Source organism: Bombyx mandarina, chromosome 11 (genome assembly GCF_030267445.1).
Source record: "Bombyx mandarina strain Sakado chromosome 11, ASM3026744v2".
In the NCBI taxonomy this organism is placed as follows: Eukaryota; Metazoa; Arthropoda; class Insecta; order Lepidoptera; family Bombycidae; genus Bombyx; species Bombyx mandarina.
This window is the reverse complement of record NC_143218.1, coordinates 15,828,581-15,848,251: the sequence shown is the minus strand read 5'-3', so window position 1 is coordinate 15,848,251 and position 19,671 is coordinate 15,828,581. Positions and strand designations below refer to the sequence as shown.

Genomic DNA, 19,671 nt, shown 5'->3' with positions numbered 1-19,671 from the left:
AGTGTATAAGTTTATAATTTCACTTAATTATAGTCGAATTTCGACTACTGGGGGACCACTAGTAATATTAATCAGTCGATTGAAATTTGAGCATAAGAAATATATGAGCATAAAAATCGTTAATATGCGTCAAACATACTCGTATATAAATCTACGCTTACCATGCATCTTATCGTTCAGCAGAGCGTATCTTGGATTCGAAGCGACGTCCAGTGGCAAGGAGTTCCGAAGCCATCTTATTTTGGGCGTTGGGTTCCCGGTAGCTTGGCAGGGCAGGGTAGCCGTGTGGCCAATCTCGACGACCATCATGGTGGAGGGCGGCGAAATGCTCGGGAAACCGGGCGGGACTTTATCAACTGCAAATAAAAAAAAATCTATGAGTGGTGTTTTTTTACAAACGAACAAAAAGTTTTATATGCAACACATACAGATACATTATTGATTCAAATAAAACAATTTTTGGTTACGTGGTGTCGTAAAAGGCTAATGATTAATTAACAGCGCAACAGCCGAGTTCTCCGAGTATTTTATATTTAAAAGAGAGACCGAAATGTCTTTTCAACTAGTTAAAAAAATATTTAAGTGTGGACACTAGATAGGTCACTGACCTGGACATCGCATATACACCATATAATTAACAAAATATTCGGTATTTATGGGAAAGTATGAGGGTTAAAACCCAGATTCCTGGAAAACGTGTAAGGAAAATCGACTGGCTTGCATGGTTATAATGACACACCTTTAGAACCACTCCAGCGCCACGCCCTTAAGACCACGCTTAAAGCGCCATTACAAACAGCAGTTCAGGTGGAATCTAGAAAAGCAATCTATGCGATACAAATAGATAGCATATAAAATGCATGCATGCCTAAACACAAGTTAAGTTAGGCACATCGTTAGATTGGCTGTATGCTCCTCTGCCTAGACGGGCAATAAATATAAAAAAAAGATAAGAGATGGATAATAAAAATTCAGCTTTTATGCAACATTCCCGGAAACCAGTACATTTGAAGATAACTAACTAGTCTATACTAATATTATAAAGAGGAAAGATTTGTTTGTTTGTTTGTTTCGAATAGGCTCGGAAACTACTGGACCGATTTGAAAAATTCTTTTTCCATTAGAAGCCGACATTGTCCCTGATGAACATAGGCTACTTTTTTTAATTTTTTTTTTTATTTTTTTTTTTGGTTTCATGTGTGTTTTAATGTTTCCGAAGCGAAGCGAGGGCGGGTCGCTAGTGGATTTATAAATTCATCTCATTAACGAATGAGAACTAAAATAAACTGTATTTTTATTTCACAACATGTTCCACAGACACGTATTTGATTATCCGATCGCAAAATTTTAATATCGAGAAGATTTCAAGACACCTACAAGGTTGCAATCAATTACACCGCACTTGGGGGAAGCAATTCCGAAATCCTTCAACCTAATTCAGTTGAATTTTAAACGGCAATACCCGAGAGCGGTAGTCTTAACAACCAAAGTGAAAATTTTCAAATAGTGAGTTGTTAATTCGCGAAATGAAATTTTGCTCATTTCGCGGCCGAAGTGAACTTTGATTAAGTTACACCAATTACAAAGCTGAAATTTATTTCGTTTGAATTAGATTCGGGCCTTTTATTTGGAAACCGGAGAATCACAAAACATTTTACGTACGTACATAGGATAATATTTTTATGACTTAAGAATGCTTTGATTTATCAGTTTTGATGCCCCGCGCTTTATTCAAATTATTAAGATAAATGAATGCATCTGATGTCTATCATACAAAGGCATTCTGCTAGAGTGTATCCATTCGGAATGAATTGAAATGACTTAGTGAAATGAAATATGAATAGAATGGTTTGACAAGAGGCTATAACTTAATAACTCTAGAGAATGCTTCAATGTGTTTAGTTACATTGCAATAAAATACGCTAACAATTTAGAAAAAGTAACTATAGCGGGAAAGTTATAGAAATAAATATACCCGAGGAGGCCTAAGAGGTGGAAAACTAGAACAGCTTGATACGAAAATTATTGTGGTGCTTCACTACAATGCTGACCGTCTAAAATGGCGATAGCTCATCGAAAAAACATTGAGTTGGATTCATCACACTACTTCGCAATAAGCAAGCGGCTTGAGGAGGATAAGAAGATCAATAAAGTCGTTCCTTGCACTCCTGTATCCCGGAGTCAGTCAAAAAATTTGAAGGGCAGCATGGATTGTTCTATGTTTGTATTCGTTACCCACAAAACCCAAGAAAAAATCCTAGGACTGTGGATTCCTATCGATAGAAAACCTCTAATACAATTCAATATCCCATTTTAAGCTACTTCTTCTTTTAATTCTTCTTTTCTTCTCCTTCTTTTTTTTTTTTTTTTTTTTTTATTTTTTTAGGTGAATTTAGTTTAAGTTCGTTCCGGTTCCCTTCATCGAGAATGTGCTGATTAACTTATTCGGTAAAATTTATTCGCGTTACGTTAAAAAGTCACAAAAAATTCAATTAATTTTCCTTGGCACCAGTGAACCGAAATTCGATTAAACAAAATTCATTGTACATTCTCAAAACTACTGTACAATTACAAACAACACGTTAACTCGAAAGTCCGTAATGCTATTATACATTTGAACCGGTACAAGCTGAGTTCATGTAGAGCGAATCCCGGGTGGTTTTCGGTTTGGCCCGGCATTAATAATAATTACCGGCCGATGTTGGACCGGAAGTTACGACCGATGTAGACATGGTCTGAAACTGAAATCCCTTATTCCTAGCGCCCTATATTTTGATTAAATTGGGCTCATATATTTCGGTTTGCATTACTCGTGTTGATACGATTAAGATCTCAGATTTCCGGTCAAGAGATTAGCATCCCTGAATATGTTTCAGGAGCAATTATCTCCAACTTTAGAACCACGAAACAAACTATAATTGAACGACTAACAGTCATCCGTGAAGACGAAAACTATAAAGTAGTCCAAACGTCACAAATAGTCAAATAAAAATAAGAAATGCGAGATTAAATCGTAAAAGTATTTTTAATAATTTAATTCTACACAGGTTACTAGACACGAACACAACACGTCAGTCCAGAATATAATTTGTAATAAGTATAATAATATAAACTATTTTTCTATTTATTGATTGCATAGATGGGTGGACGAGCTTACGACCTACCTGGTGGTAAGTGGTTAAAGGAGCCTATAGACATCTACAACGTAAATGCCGCCACCCACCTCGAGATATAAGTTCTAAGGTCTCAGTATAGTTACAACGGCTGCCCCACCCTTCAAACCGAAACGCATTACTGCTTCACGGTGATGGTACCTACGGACTCACATAGAGCTCCTGCCACCAGTAATTACGCAAATTATAATTTTTCGGGTTTGATTTTTATTACACGATGTTATTCCTTCACCGTGGAAGTCAATCGTGAACATTTGTCAAGTACGTATTTTATTGTAAAAATTGGTAACTGCCGGCGGGATTCGAACATCGTTGCATCGCTACATACGAATGCATCGGGCGCCTTATACTTTAGACCACGACAACTTCAAAATGTATACATAGATTATGTAACGATTAGATAAGGACGAGTAGAAAGGGAGTTGATATAAAATTTAGCAAGGGACAAGAAGAACAAACAAAAGGTCAGAACGGAAACGATTGGAAGAGTCCATAGCGTAATTACGAAACAAATATTACTACTAATTAATACTAATATTATAAATGCGGAAGTGAATTTGTTTATAGTCCTACATGTTACAACTACCTACCCGATCACCATGAAGTTTTCCATATACAATGTCAGAGTTACAGAAAAGGACATGAGGTACATTACATGCGGAGAAAAAACCCCGAGTGATAGACTTTTTTACACTAACGCCAGCGCAGCCCGTGCAAATTTAGTATATTATAAATTTATCTATAGTATCAGTAATGATCGAATACTAATAAGTATTCTTAATATAATCGAATTATTAGTTTCAGACGAATTTCGAAAACGGGACGCACAGACGATTTTATGGTTGACCTAATGCGATTCCCAAGCTCGTTCGAACCAAAACGTAAAGGAATATCTTCGCCCTAGTTGTTACATGAAATGAAGCCCTCAGTTACTTTAAAAAGAAAATTTATCTTTAACCTTTAAATTCAAAATATTATTTTGTGAGTTATACAAGACGACGACACAAACTAGTTTTTGACGTGACAACGTCTTATAATTCGATGGAGCCGGCTGCACGCACGAAAAAAGATGACTCATGCCGTGTTACCTCGCTCTGAGGCGTTCCATTTAAGGCTTGAAGTGCAAGCGAGAGCGCACAACGAGTGACAAAGAGGCACAATCGGCCTCCGCGTTCGGCAGCATTCGACATCTGTCTCTCTCCTACTTGAGTGAGCGATGAATCCGCGTGGACAGCTGCTATACAATAATACATTTACATGTTTTCGTCAAGTATGAAGTTCAGTGAAAAGTGAATGTGGTGTCAATTGTTTATAGCAACGATAATTGCGGTAATTGAAAAATGAAACCATTCCATCAGTATTTTCTTATGACGTTGTCACGTTCAACTATCGTCAGTCAGTAAGCCGACTTTACAGTCAACCGATTTTTTTTAGCTTTATTCTTAAGGTTTATTTTTACTATGTCTCCCCGTAATTATATTTACTGTATTTGTCGGTTCAATTAATATAAGAACAACTATAATCTCATAATAAGGTTAGGAGATATTATTTCCAATATTATTTCAGTGCCGCGCAGTTTATGTTGAATACATTCGTCGAGAACCTTCTGGAAAAGGTAATGTACAGTGCTGTATTACAATTGCTAATTATTTTATGATTACCAATATTTTCTAATGAACGACAACGCAATCTAAATTTATAATTAATACAAACAGACACATTAGCAACGTTACAGTAATGTGATCAACGCATTCGAACAATGCATGTAATTAGTGAATGGTAGAGAGTTCGATGTTATGTTTGGGTGAGCGAAGAGAGAATGACATAACTTCATACGTCATTAGCTAGTGCCACACATCTACATATTATTAATACGTGAAGCAAAAACTTTGTACCCCATTTTACGCAAATTGCGCGGACGGAGCAATATGAAATTTTCCACATAAATGTGGAAAATTTCATATTGCTCCATTGTGGGATGCAGCCTTCAGACAATTAATAAAAGTTTCGCGTTTACTACTTCCACGTTTTATTTCAATACTATTCATATAAATTTTAATCGTTCCGTCGTGCTCGTGCTTCGTTCGTCGTCGTTCATCCATCTGTCATTCTGTCATCTCACACGTCATCCCCTTCCATTCTCGATATACCGCTGCGTTCACAAACATCAACTTGCATCCATCATATCATGCGTTCAATAAAACATCACTCCCACATTCGGCCGTCCTGCACGTAAGTCTGTCCTCAGAGTTACCTTTTTATAACACTAACATCTTACAACATAGAGAAGGTTATACAAAAAGTTATAAATCATTTTTAAACAAAACAATTAACAACTATTACATTAACATCATATGACTAAAGACTGAACATATTACAACAAAACTAACTTAAAAAAAACAAAACTCATCTTTCCGAATAACTCCTTGTTCCAGCCACTCCTTAACCTGTTTATCTACCTCATCCTGTTCTTTTGGTGAGATGCGTCGTGGTCGTTGAGCTACTGGGATATCGTCTTTAAATGTGATTTTCAACTCAATGGGAGCCTCTTTAGTTTGACATGGCCGATATTCATCTACTAACCTAGTCACTTCATTCCTCACATTATCATTCATAACATGACCTACAATGTCAATAGAACATTGAAAACAATTTACCTTAAACAACCAATCATTTGGTTTCATCCATACCAAACCATCTTTCATAACTGTAATAACATTTCTTAAAAATTCATGTCCCAATATCACTTTAATAGGTATACTGTCTCTAGGAATCACATAAAATATTATATCACGATACGTGTAGCCGTCGATTTCAATGTTTGTTTTAAATTGTTCACTTGATATTACCTTTGATGAGCCTAAACCGGTAAGAACTGTGTTTACATTTTTAAAACACGTCGGAGAGCCTATTTGCTCATAATAGTCCATGGTTACTAAATTAACTTCACTACCAGTATCAATTAATGCATGAATTTCGTTATTATTACACAATTTTACTAATTTCAAAGTTTTTTTCAACACTTTACATTCTTTATTTACTTTTAAAATGTCAACCTCACTGTTATGACATTTGTCGCGCACCGTACTGTTCGCAGAGCCAATCACAGCATTCATAGCGTTGTGAACTTCGTCAGATTGATTTTCGAAAATTGTGTTCGCGCCCTCCTGCTTCGTAGCGATATACGTGCGTTTCGGTTGCTGCTCCGTTCTCGCGCTGCTAGCCGTAGCCGATGACGCTTCCGCCTTTGCTGGACATTGTGAAGAAATATGGCCGAACACGTTGCAGTTGAAACACTTTTTTCCTTGCATCTTTTTCGGGCAATCTTCACTTTTATGACTCTTTTCTCCACAGCTATAACATCGAACTTTTGATGACCATTCTCTTGTATTAGTAATTTTCTGCTCTTTTCCGTGAATAGGTTCTTTCTTCATTTTTTCTTTCAAAATCTCGTATATTTTTAATTTCTCCTTTAATTCAGCGTACGTTGTGACTCCATATAGCATTATTTTATTTATTTCTTGATCTTGTATACCATCTACAACATATTTTATAGCCACGTAGTCCGCCATTTTGCCTCGGCGTCCAAGCTCTTTCATGGCAAACATGTAGTCAATGCATGATTCATTTGACTTTTTCTTTTTAGCACTCATCATTTCGTGAATAGTCTTGGCGTCTATGGTGTCAGGGAACTCCTTACTGATGGCTATCTTTAAAGTATCCCAGCATGGAAACGTTTTTTCAGAATTTAACCACAAAGCTGCCGTGCCGGTTAATGACCGTCGAGCCACTAATAACCGTTGCTTTGGTGTCCACTCGAATATGTCACCATTTTCCTCTATATCTTGTATCCACTTTGTTACAGCATAAGTTTTGTCTTTGCCGTCAAACTTCCTGATGATATTCTCCGTTAAGTGAAACATTCCACCACGCGTTGGTCGATCGAAAATACTGTCGTCGTCATCGAAGGACTGGCTTTTTGATCGTCGTCTTGCCATCCTCGTGTATCAATCTTTTGTGATCGTCGTACACAATGAAGATTTAAATACGTCGTGTGTATATTCGTACAATTGACGCGTTGTTTGTTTCTCGTAATGGCGTCGAAACAATTATTATTACTTGCCTTTTCTTTTTTCCGATCCCGGACGAAGCCCCCAAAATGTGGGATGCAGCCTTCAGACAATTAATAAAAGTTTCGCGTTTACTACTTCCACGTTTTATTTCAATACTATTCATATAAATTTTAATCGTTCCGTCGTGCTCGTGCTTCGTTCGTCGTCGTTCATCCATCTGTCATTCTGTCATCTCACACGTCATCCCCTTCCATTCTCGATATACCGCTGCGTTCACAAACATCAACTTGCATCCATCATATCATGCGTTCAATAAAACATCACTCCCACATTTATAGTGAATATAGAAAAGGAGTGCAGAATGCTAATATTTAAAAAAAATGATGCACTAATAATACATTAATTCGATAAAAAAAACATTACACACACTATCATGTATGCCGTGCGTGTATGCTGCCGTGAAGCAGTAATTTTCCGTTTGAAGGGTGGGGCAGCCGTTGTAACTATACTGAGACCTTAGAACTTATATTTCAAGGTGTGTGGCGCATTTACGTTGTAGATGTCTATGGGCTCCAGTAACCACTTAACACCAGGTGGGCTGTGAGCTCGTCCACACATCTAACAATAAAAAAAAAAAAAATGTATTTGACACACACACACATATATTATTTTATTTACTGTCAAATTTTTGGTCATTGCATTAAAGTCTGTGGTCAAAATGATAATAGATTAATATTGTTTATATTTATTAATATTTGACTATAGTGTAGCCTTGGCGAAATTTGTGACTATAGAAGTATGATTGTCTTTGACAATATAACCTTAATAATGTTCAAAGTTATGTATAATTTCAATTAATTATAGAAGTTCGACTATAGAGGGACCACTAGTAATACTAAATACATGTGATGAAGTTGGCATGAAAACAAAAGACGATCCAAATATGTATATTAAATTTGGACGATCTGGAAGCAGTCATGCGTTCTGGTTTGAAAGAGTTATATTACAAGGACCGAATCGGTAGGACACTATTTATCGAATAGGCAAACATTGTAATGAATGGCTTTCTTTGCTTTTTATCTGGGTGTCTAATATCTGTTTAACAGTTTATGATTGTATATAAGTCTCTTCCATAGAATCCTACTTTGGGGCAGATGACGGTTTTCTATATTTTGTCCCTGATTGTTTATTTATATAATACAACTAGCTGTACCCGTCCGCTTCGCTGGGCATTTAAAATTAACATTATTATTTCTCACCCCCACAAAGATTCTCATCATTAACGCCCCCGCAACTGGTGTAGGGAGTCCAGCACTCATATAAATATTGGCCTATCCATCAAGTACATGTATTTTCTACATGGATACCAAGTTTCAGGTCAATCGGATGCATGGTTCTGTAATTATAACGGAACATCCGTAAAAACCACTGTAGATTTATATATTAGTATAGATTGATACTTGGACCTCATGTCTTGAAGTAGACGGTGGTATTAACGTTTATCGGCTACAGTAACTAATTAAAATCAGGCTGACCAGAGGGTCTTTCAAACTATGCAATCGGTGCAAAAATTAAATTACAGAATGCACTTAAATTTCCTGATCGTCACTAATGTAAAACATTAAAACTCTGTCGCTTTCAATGTGTACCAACCCTTATGATACACGCGATAAACAATCTGAGGTAATCCGATTTGTCGCGGGATGAAGCGAGTTCTGAACGTGACTTGTGATTCTTGTTACTCTCATAATCTACTTTACAACTATTTCTTATGCCAATTCTATTTGGTACTAAATCGAAAGTAATTCGTTGATATATTCGTCAGATTATAGGAGTTTAGTGAATGTAAGAGGAAGTTCCGAGAAATTCGAGAAGCCACCTGCGTTTGCGTTCTCACTTAGCCCGTATCGGTAGGATGATTCTATGGAACTTCACATACGACTTCGAAACTTTGGCTTGTCCGCCGTGCTTGTAAATCATATTTATGCCTCGTTTCAACAGAATCTGGAATAAAATATCCTCGATTTATAGCCGGCACTATATCATTTTATTTTTCAAAAGAGGTTTGAGAATCGTTAGTTAATCGTATAGTGTAACTATCTTTTTTTAAATTTAATTTTTTTTCCTACCTATACTGCTGATAGCCTTGAGAAGCTATTTCAGCTTCTCCTTGATGTGTAGATGAGCTCACGGGGCTCAAACCGGGAGTGTTGCTAACATTGGCCCTAGCAAGAGCAGTGCTTCGCAGAATCTATCACCGGATCTGAAACGCGACCCACTGAGAAGATCCACCGAAAAACGCAGTGGGCTGTGTGTATCTAAAAGCACCGTTAATAGATCGGGAGGATCCGTAATGATGTGTTTAGGGCGACATCGACGGCATTAAATTTCATAATTAGCATGCACAACATAGATATGTACATGCGTCAGTATAGTACAAACGCGTATATGGTATAAGCCAGTTAGCCCTCTTACGTACGAGGAAACAAAACGAAATTATCCGAAAAAGGGAAAACGAGAAAGTTTTGTACGGATGCGATTCCATTCGGATGGGCATCTGTATCAAAGGACGGCAATCCGGCTAACCTCGTTTCGTATACGTTGAGTGCTGGTCACACTGAGAAAACGGAACACGTCAAAAGAGTGTTTTTGCTAAATTTCGATAGTTTTGTATCGATGTTACAGAAACTTTTTTTTTTTTTCCTACAGCTGGTAGCCTTGAGATGCTATTCCAGCGTAACCTTAACTAGTAGGTGAGCTCACGGGGCGCAAACCTGACGACGTTGCTAGCACGAACCCTAGCAAGAGCCGTGCTTCGCAGAATCTACCACCGGATCGGAAACGCGACCCACTGAGAAGATCCGGCGAGAAACTCAGTGGGCTGTGTCTGAGGGTTAATTTACTCGTCGAGTCCTTCGTCGCAAGCGACGGGTTCGACGAAAACGGTGACCGGTGCTTAAAGTACCTAAAAGCACCGTTAGTGGATCGGGCGGATCCGAGATGACGTGTTTTGGGCGACGTCGACTGCTTTCCATTCTTTCCGCAGTATCGGGAATGTAGTTACCGGCGGCCACGATGAGAGGGTTCTCGTGTCGTGCCGCTGTATCGAAGTGGGGGGTTACAGAAACATGTGATTAAATTAATTTTATCGTGCTCGACAGACTTTGTTAAGATGTGTAAAGTTGATTCTGTAATATTATTTTATGCAAATGGTGATTATAATTTGACAATAATAGTTTCATGAATTAAAACAGTAACTTATAATTTACTAGCGACCCGCCCTCGCTTCGCTTCGGAAACTGTAATTTATTATGAATTTTTCCACTATTTAATGGATGTTATTATACATATAAACCATCCTCTTCAATCACTCTATCTATCAAAAAAACCGCATCATAATCAGTTGCGTAGTTTTAAAGATTTAAGCATACATAGGGACAGACAGATAGGGATAGGAAAAGAGAAAGCGACTTTGTTTTATACTATATAGTGGACTAGAATTTTATATCCAGTTTAACTTTTGAAACTCTTTCTAATATTAATTAGATGTTAAAACAAACGATAATATCTTGAACATGAACAGTTCATACAAATCTTTAAAAAAAAAACGGAAAAAATAAGATACGGTCACTAGGTATGATAAATATCGGCTGCTTCAACTGATACTAGATCAAAAATTTTAAAGAATAATGAGGGTCGGATGGCTCAAGGAATTGTGGTTGAGGCGCATCCGAAAATGAATTGGACCTGCAATTCAAATAGCCACAGAACAGAATAGCATGTTTTACGAATAAAAAGAAATACGCTTCGATTAAGAAGGCACTACAAAGATACGTCGATTGTTCTATCTGTTTACTTAGTTCTGACAATATGTATTTATTATTACCTGACCCAGCTGACTTGGCCTCAACTGATAAATAAGAGACCTAAACTTTTGTATAAAATAAACTTAAAACAAACAAAAGGAATCCGTCCGACGGGGGACACATCAAAGGAAAAACAAAATTGTTATTTTTATTTAATTCCGAGCATTTTCGTATTTATCTACCTTTTAAACCTTCTCTGGACTTCCACAAATAAATCAAGACCAAAATTAGCCAAATCGGTCCAGCCGTTCTCGAGTTTTAGCGAGACTAACGAACAGCAATTCATTTTTATTTATATTGATTTTCATTTTTCATTTGCATACCGAATTAAGTACCACATCCAAAATGTCTTTGGGATTCTCAATTCAAAGTTTTTTTATTATTATTTTAGTAGGTACATATTGTAATCAAGCCCAGAGCAATCGAGTTGCCAACAAAACTTTTTGGTGATTGCTAGAATAAATATTTAAAGAACTCAAATTGAAATAAAACACACGCGTAAATACATCAAGGAGGATTCGTTCTTCGAGTACGTTTTTTTAAATCGTAATAAATATAATATTTTATTGTATAATTAAAGAGGAGCATTGAATACAAGTCTTTTATTGAGAGGTTGACTGAGAGAGGTATATGTTTAGATATTATTCCAATATTGAGTATTACCCGAACGTGTTTTCAACGCACTTATTATTTATATTAATTCGTGTTTTCCAAATTGCTTTTAATCTCGGGATATTTGATTGCTGAAACTGATAAAGGCGGAGTTACGTACATATTTAATTAAAATGTACAAAGCATCGTCATACGAAAGGCTTTTGTAGAGGCATTATTATAGATGTTTTAATTGTGTGTGTGCTTCGGCCGAATTCGAGGGAGCCGCGTAACGTATTATTTCCAAGCGAAATTAAGGGTGCTTTAATTTTCGTTTTCAAATTATAAGAAGAATTTATTTGTATTTTCATAGAGCTTAATTAACTGGCAAACCCGTTAATTAAATCTCGTTTATAAGTGTGCGTGTGAGTGTGTTTTTTCACAAATTCTAGTTTTGATGGGGCTTCGTATAATTAAAATGTTATGGAATTTAATTGCAAGATTAAAATTAATGCTAAAATTAAGTTTCATATTTATGATTTTCATCATTCGTTCTCGTCGAATTCGTCGAAGTTTTGGACATGCAACCTAGTCAATAAACATAACCTAATCGCCGCATCTTTTCAGTGGGTCGCCATTTCAATACGGTGGTAGATTCAGTAAAGCACTGCTCTTACTAAGGCTAGTATTTGCAAGTTCTCTTAGGTTGAGCCCCGTGAGCTCATCGATTCGTCCGTGCGTAATTGGAATAACCCATTAGGCTACCACCTACTTAAAAAAAACTACAACTCCTAAAGTAACTAACGTTGGCTTTATAATTGAAATCCGAAATTAATTTTGTCCCCACTGAGTTAAATATAAAGTCATAAATCGCATATCTGGTTTGATGGTACACATTTTATTGATACTTTTTGTTAAATTAAAGTCTATACGTCAATTACAAAGTTCATCGGTTTGTAATATTACAACAGTTTGACGCGACATTTTCATTTTGGGTTGGGTTGGGTAGTTGTTGGATTCAAATTTGTATACACGTTTTAAGAAATACTTTACGAATTTTTATTTTGTTTGTATTCTTTATATTTATTATTTTTTTATATTTATATTTTATATTTTTATTCTCCAAATATGATATTTTGTTTCATTCAGGTTATTTAATTGTGTCACGTGTGTACATATATCCAAAATATGCACAATACTATGTCTTGGTCTATTTTAGAGCTGCACCTTAAGGTTTTACTTTCAACTTTTTTGTATTCTTAATCTTCACAGCTTAATCCGTGTATCGGGTCTTATTAAACATAGCTTCCTGGTATACGTATAATCTCACGTCACGTCCTTCAGACGCGGATCAAAGCTCTTGTCGCGTCTATGAGATCGGAGTACTGTTACATTTGAAACTCGATAATACGTGTTTGCTACTCGATATCGACTTAGCTAATATTTTATTAGATCTTGAAGATTGTAGAATGAGACTACTTACAAAAGGGCAAGAAGTGGAAGAGCTGAAAAATGGCGATGCTAAGAAAGCTGATGAGACTTTTGATGACAAATAAATATCTACTTACACATTTTTTGTCACGTAAATTTTTTATTTGTCAGCTATTTCGATTAACACTTCGAATACTGATACGATGTGTGAAATAAGAAACGTTCAGTATCAATAGAGAGTATCTTTGCGAAAAATATTTAGCTCATCGTATGAAGCACAATACGGAATTTTTCTAGCTTGGAGACTATATTGAATGTGCCTATATTTATAAGAAGACTATCAGTCCAAGCGATCAAACAGCCGGTTTCTAAAATAATTGATGTCGATTCCCCTGTGATGCACTTGAAAAGTAAGCTCTTCACACATCTAATATATTAGGAATTTATCTATAAAATTCCTGTTTGGTATACCTACAGAAAGTTACAGTCATCTTTTATAAATATTTTGTACTCCTAACAATCAAAATAAGCGCCGATGTTGTTAGTGGTCATTTTTCAATGCCTTTCTTCAAGAGGTCATGTGTACGGGAACCAACAAATTCTTCAAAGACATTTTGTACTGCCTCACGGGTATTGAATATATTCCTTGCCAAGAAGAGGTTGAAACTTTGGAAAAGTAGAAGTCTGTCGTTGCAAAGTCTGGTGAGCAAGGTGGATGACGCAAAACTTTCAACTCTAGCTCTTGTAGTTTAGAGATTCTCTGTTGTGCCACATGAGGGGGATCGTTGTCGTGTAGGAGCAGCGGGCAAGCTATTAACCAAGGCTGACCGGAGATTCGCCAGCTTCTCGATCATTGTGTCCAGTTCCTCACAGTACACATACACATCCGCAGTAATACTGGTGCCATTTGGTAAGAAGCTATTATAAATTATACCAGCACTAGACCAAACAGTGACCATTTTGACAGTGACATTTTTAGAAGTGCCTTTTCGTTTTGTTCATTGCTTAGGTGCTGATCCCGGATCTAAACAACATGTAGACCATTTATGATTACCAAAAATGGTTCATTTTTCATGGCAAGTGTCCACGCGGTTCAAAATCCCTTCGTTTCTATGTTGGTATTCCATAACGCGTTCGTCGCGCTGGCGATCGTTCAGTTCTTGCGCCATCCACTTATCGAATATTTTTAACTTGCCAAAATTTTAATTTGACCCAAAACGGACTATATTATTTCGATGCTAGCCTTGAAAGCTTCTCCTCAATGGTATATTAAGTACCGTCATTTTCCACTATCGCCTTTAATTAAAAACCGACTTTAGTTTTCGATCGACAACGTGATTCCTTTTTTAGATTAAAATATCCATGCTGAAAGCGTTAAAACCAATAATGAGTCGTGCGTTTGTTTGTAGTGTTCACTCCGTACACGTTATAAATGTTGTGAGCCGTTTTTGCGGTGTTGTTGTCACGACCGAAGTCGTATTCCATAATTACTCGTATTTTAGTCGTGTCCATATTGATCAAAAAGATACAATTGTAGTGAGAATAAAACAGTAATTAATAAACAAACGACTGAATTTTAAAATAGAATCACATATTTTTAAAATAGAATTCGTTTGAATTTAGAATTTATTGCCATTAACGTTTCAAATGGCCAGGATTTTTAACACGCAACTTCATAGTTAAATAACAATTATTTTAATACAATAAAATCTACGTGATCATTCCATTTGGTTTCTAGAACCGAGACATATTTAAAAACATTTTTCAAGATTCGTCATTTTTTCACGAAAACTGTGAAAATATTGTAATTTTTTAAAGTTATTGTATCAAATAAGCACCACGTGAAAGCAAAGTGAATTTACAGAAAACTATAAATATGAAAGAACATTTCAGGTTATCTTCCATTTCTTTTTTTTATTGCTTATATGTGGACGAGCTCACAGCCCACCTAGTGTTACGTGGTTACTGGAGCCCATAGACATCTACAACGTAAATGCACCACCCACCTTGAGATATAAGTTCTAAGGGTCTCCGTATAATTACAACGGCTGCCCCACCCTTTAAACCGAAACGCATTACTGCTTCACGGCAGAAATAGGCAGGGTGGTGGTACCTATCCGTGCGGACTCACAAGAGGTCCTACCACCAGTAATTACGCAAATTATAATTTTGCGGGTTTGATTTTTATTACACGATGTTATTCCTTCACCGTGGAAGTCAATCGTGAACATTTGTTGAGTACGTATTTCATTAAAAAATTGGTACCCACCTGAGAGAAAGAATTCGCGAATTCATAGAAGAAAATAAATAAAATTTTCTTAGTACAACTTGTTAGCTTTCAACACAATAGATGTTCTCGCAAGTCGTCTCCACATACAAATGTGACACACGACCTGGCCATTAGACTTGTGAAAATGTCACTACATTTGTAATACACTGGGAAAATCCTGCCATTTGCCGACTCTGTTCACCTCGTGCTGCGTTTGATTCGACATTTCCACTTGCACTAACTACACTAGTAACTGTCACTATGTACTGGACTTTTACTGGTGATAGGATGTCTTGTGAGTCCGCACAGTTAGGTAAAACCACCCTGCCTATTTCTGCCGTGAAGCAGTTATGCGTTTCGGTTTGAAGGGTAGGGCCGTTAAAAACTGAGACCTTGGAACGTAGGTTCGCTCTGCTTGGAACGATACCTGTTGCTCCAATGCAACATTAATTTGGAACTTCCATTTTAAGATGCCCTATTGTATTTGTGTTGGAGTTCGGTTTCCCATTAAACATAATCTGTCCATAGAAATTAAAACGTTACATTTCGTTAAATTTCTATAACCAAACTTTTGCGTGAAAGGTCTACGTGTGAGTCAAGTGAACTATGAATAAGATTATTGAATGTGAACGAAGCACAATAGAACCCTTGGAGGTCACCGCGCACAATGGTAGCCAGTTCAAATCCCGACAATAACCGGTCTACGTGGAGAGCAATTTTCGGGTTCTTGTCAACTTAGGATTAAGATGACGGATTTAGGTACTCAGAGATGAGCGAAGCGTACATAAAACGGATTTATTTTACAAGTCTCAGATTTTATTCTCATTGCTGACGTTAGTTTTGAGGAATTACTCGAAATCTCTTGAGTTGATTCACTGAGAGTGGACGAATTTTTAAGCATTAAATTTAGTAAGTTATGAGAAAATGTACATTTTGAGTTTCTACTGTAATCGTTTTTTTCTGATCATTATTTCAATTTAAAGAAGGAGTCTACAAACAAAAATATTAAAAAATATTCATTTTTGCGTGATAATTGAAGCTACAAATTCCCAACTAAAATAAACTAAAGACGCAAGTGTTGCAAACTTGCACGGGTGGGTACCATCTTCTTGCCACATTGGTACCACCTTTCCATCACAAAGCAACCACGCGTTCCAGTCAAGACTAAAATGTCATATTTCACCAATAACAGTCATTATTAGAACCTGAATTAAATTACATTAAATCATACAAATAGAGATAAAAATAAACAAAATATTGATTCCTAATTTAGCGCTTCATTTAAACCACAACACATTTTAAATTTATAAATTCATGACTAAACCCATAAGGTAGTCCTCGGGTTCATGGGAACGAAAGCCGAGCTTATTCCACGCACGTAAAATGCATAATTAACTTTATATTAACATACGAAGACGCTTTCGAAGCTCGGGCTTTAGGTACACAGCACGCAGTGGTACAGAAGCTACGTAGCTTTGAACGAAAACAAGATTAATGTGGATTGGAAAAGTGTTAAATTTAAATTCATGTATTTAGTATTGAATTATCATATACATTTCTGTAAATAAATATTTACTAAGATATGTTCATGTGTTAGAAATATGTAGATTAGATAATAAATATCTTTGTTATAAAATAAACAGTGGACTGAATTACGATTCAAAGTAATGTAAAGTACATATTATTAAAAACCTAAGTATTATTACTTAATTAAATATGCATTAAATGTAGTACTCATGGACCCCAAAAGAAAAACTAACTAAAAAAAAAAATCAATAAGAAAGAAATAATTTTTTTCAAGAGTTTCACTTCTGAATTTTCTGATCTTTGTTTTTTACTGGCGAACAAGAAGCCTTGACGAGATTAGATGAGATTCTCCAATGTATTTTGTATGTCTTTACATTTTCATATAACAGGTAAACATGATTTTACTAAAAAGATCGTGCATGATGACGGTGGCCGTGCAGAAAGTGGGTAAAGAAATTTTGATTAAACCTCAGAATACTTCCGTGGACTAGTGGATGAAAGCTGTGTGAGGAAGTACGCTACTATACGGTGTTTCGAATCCTGTTACCGGTTTTTTAGGACATTCCCATTTTAACATTCGCGAATTTTTTTTTTTTTTTTTTTATTGCCCTTGTAGGCAGACGAGCATACGGCCCACCTGATGGTGAGTGGTTACCGTCGCCCATGGACTTCAGCAATGCCAGGGGCAGAGCCAAGCCGCTGCCTACCGCTTAATACTCTCCACAAGCCTCGTTTGAAGAAGGACATGTCATAGCGCTCGGGAAACACCGTGGAGGGGAGCTCATTCCATAGCCGGATGGTACGTGGCAAAAAAGACCTCTGGAAACGCACTGTGGATGACCGCAGTGGCTCCAGGTAGTATGGATGAACTCTACTCCGAAATGTTGATTTCGTGTCTTAATGTGCCGGAATTGGTAGTTGACGGGCATGTTCTTTAAGATTCGACTAGTTGACACTGATATGGTCTCTCTAGACCATCAGCTTAGGAAGGAAAAAAAATGTTATAAGGTGCTCATTCGACACCAAGTATGCTGTAAGTATTTTTTTTTATTGGCTTTGTAGACAGACGAGCATACCGTCCACCTTCACTTCAGCAATGCCAGGGGTAGAGCCAAGCCACTGCCTACTGCTTAATACTCTCCACAAGCCTCGTTTGAAGAAGGACATGTCATGGAAACACCGTGGAGGGGAGCTCATTCCATGGCCGGATGGTACGTGGTAAAAAAAACATCTGTAAACGGACTGTGGATGACCGTAGTGGCTCCAGGTAGTATGGATGAACTCTACTCCGGTGGCGGGCGATGTGATAGTAAAAATATTTTAGCGGTAAGATTTATCCGGTTCAAGAAACAGTTGACTAACATTATCAATAAAGATATATATATACTATCTATATATATAAAAATAAATTGCTGTTCGTTAGTCTCGCTAAAACTCGAAAACGGCTGGACTGATTTGGCTAATTTTGGTCTTGAATTATTTGTGGAAGTCCAGAGAAGGTTGAAAAGGTAGATAAATATGAAAATGCTCGGAACGAAATGAAAATAACAATTTTGTTTTTCGTTTGATGTGTCCCCCGTCGGACGGATTCCTTTTGTTTGTTTTAAGTTTATTTTATACAACAGTTTAGGTCTTTTATTTATCGATTGAGGCATTACGAAGTCTGCCGGGTTAGCTAGTTATCAATAAAGATTTTTATAAAATATGACGTGGTGGATACAAAATAATTTGTACAAATACGATTGTATTCCTTCAAAACGTCAGCATTACGAGTATTAAAAGATTCTTGATAAGAAAATTAAAGACACATTCAACCTAATTTGTTTTTTTCAAAACCTTTCCTTTTCCTTTACAAATCGTATATTAGACAAGACATTTACAAAATAAATTTCCCGTTTGGTTCGTGTGACATCGCAAAGGAAATATTATGTACAGAGGGTATGTCGTCTTAGATGAGTATAACTCAATTCTTTGTGCCCCAATGACTGTCTCATTGCCTTTGTATGAGTCTATTCGGTTGAAATTGGATAATGACAGTCCTTTGTGTGCGCGAGTGTTATTGTCACGTCGGTGGGATATGGGAATTACTTTATATTTTGTTAATAATATAGTGTATCGATGTAATACTGTCTTGTATAGGAATCTTCGGAATCCCTTTTGTTAATGTCATAATTATGTTATTTGACAAGACTTTACTGGTGTAACTGAATAGGGGTAATTAATCTGATTATATCGTATATTATTGGCCTACATCGACAATTCAATGAATCTAGTTATAAACATGGAAGGTTGTGTAGGTTTTAAAGAACACATTTTTTGGCACAAATAAAAATTTATACTCTTTTTGTTTGTCAATATAAGCGAAGTTGACTTTTTTCTTGCAACATTACCTTTTCTTTTGATTAAAGCGTGCAGCTCATACAAAGAACGCAGATGACTCTTGGAATAATAAAAAATAGTGCATATTTTTGGGCTTGCGCGATAATTAAAAGTACTTTTCGCGCGTTTTTTATTGTCGTGACATAAAATGCGACATTTCAAATACTTTACAGTTTTCGTTCTTCCGTGAACACGAATGATCTTTATTATTAATACTCACGGTGTAACTCAATCTAGCTCACATCGTGGTTCATCTCCTTCGATCGTATTTATAAATGTCTATATAAAATACATAAAATGTAACCTCTAATAACACAAAATAACGCAATAGAAATGTCTATAAATATATATTTGGCTTGTGA

The 19,671-nt window shown here is 36.4% G+C and overlaps 2 protein-coding genes across 7 annotated transcripts in view; both read right to left on the bottom strand.

Annotated features, from left to right (window-relative positions):
* LOC114241396 (tyrosine-protein phosphatase Lar) overlaps positions 1-19,671 on the bottom strand; it is a 437,676-nt gene that overhangs the window by 53,552 nt on the left and 364,453 nt on the right. For all 6 annotated transcript variants that reach the window (XM_089731076.1, XM_089731078.1, XM_089731077.1 and 3 more), the window contains one exon: positions 162-356. In XM_089731076.1, the coding sequence (XP_089587202.1) occupies positions 162-356 (195 nt within the window). The remainder of the gene's footprint in view (positions 1-161; positions 357-19,671) is intronic.
* On the bottom strand, positions 5,179-7,577 carry LOC149502083 (uncharacterized). Its single transcript, XM_089731075.1, has one exon. The coding sequence runs from the start codon at positions 7,169-7,171 to the stop codon at positions 5,564-5,566; it is 1,608 nt and encodes a 535-aa protein (XP_089587201.1). The 5' UTR covers positions 7,172-7,577; the 3' UTR covers positions 5,179-5,563.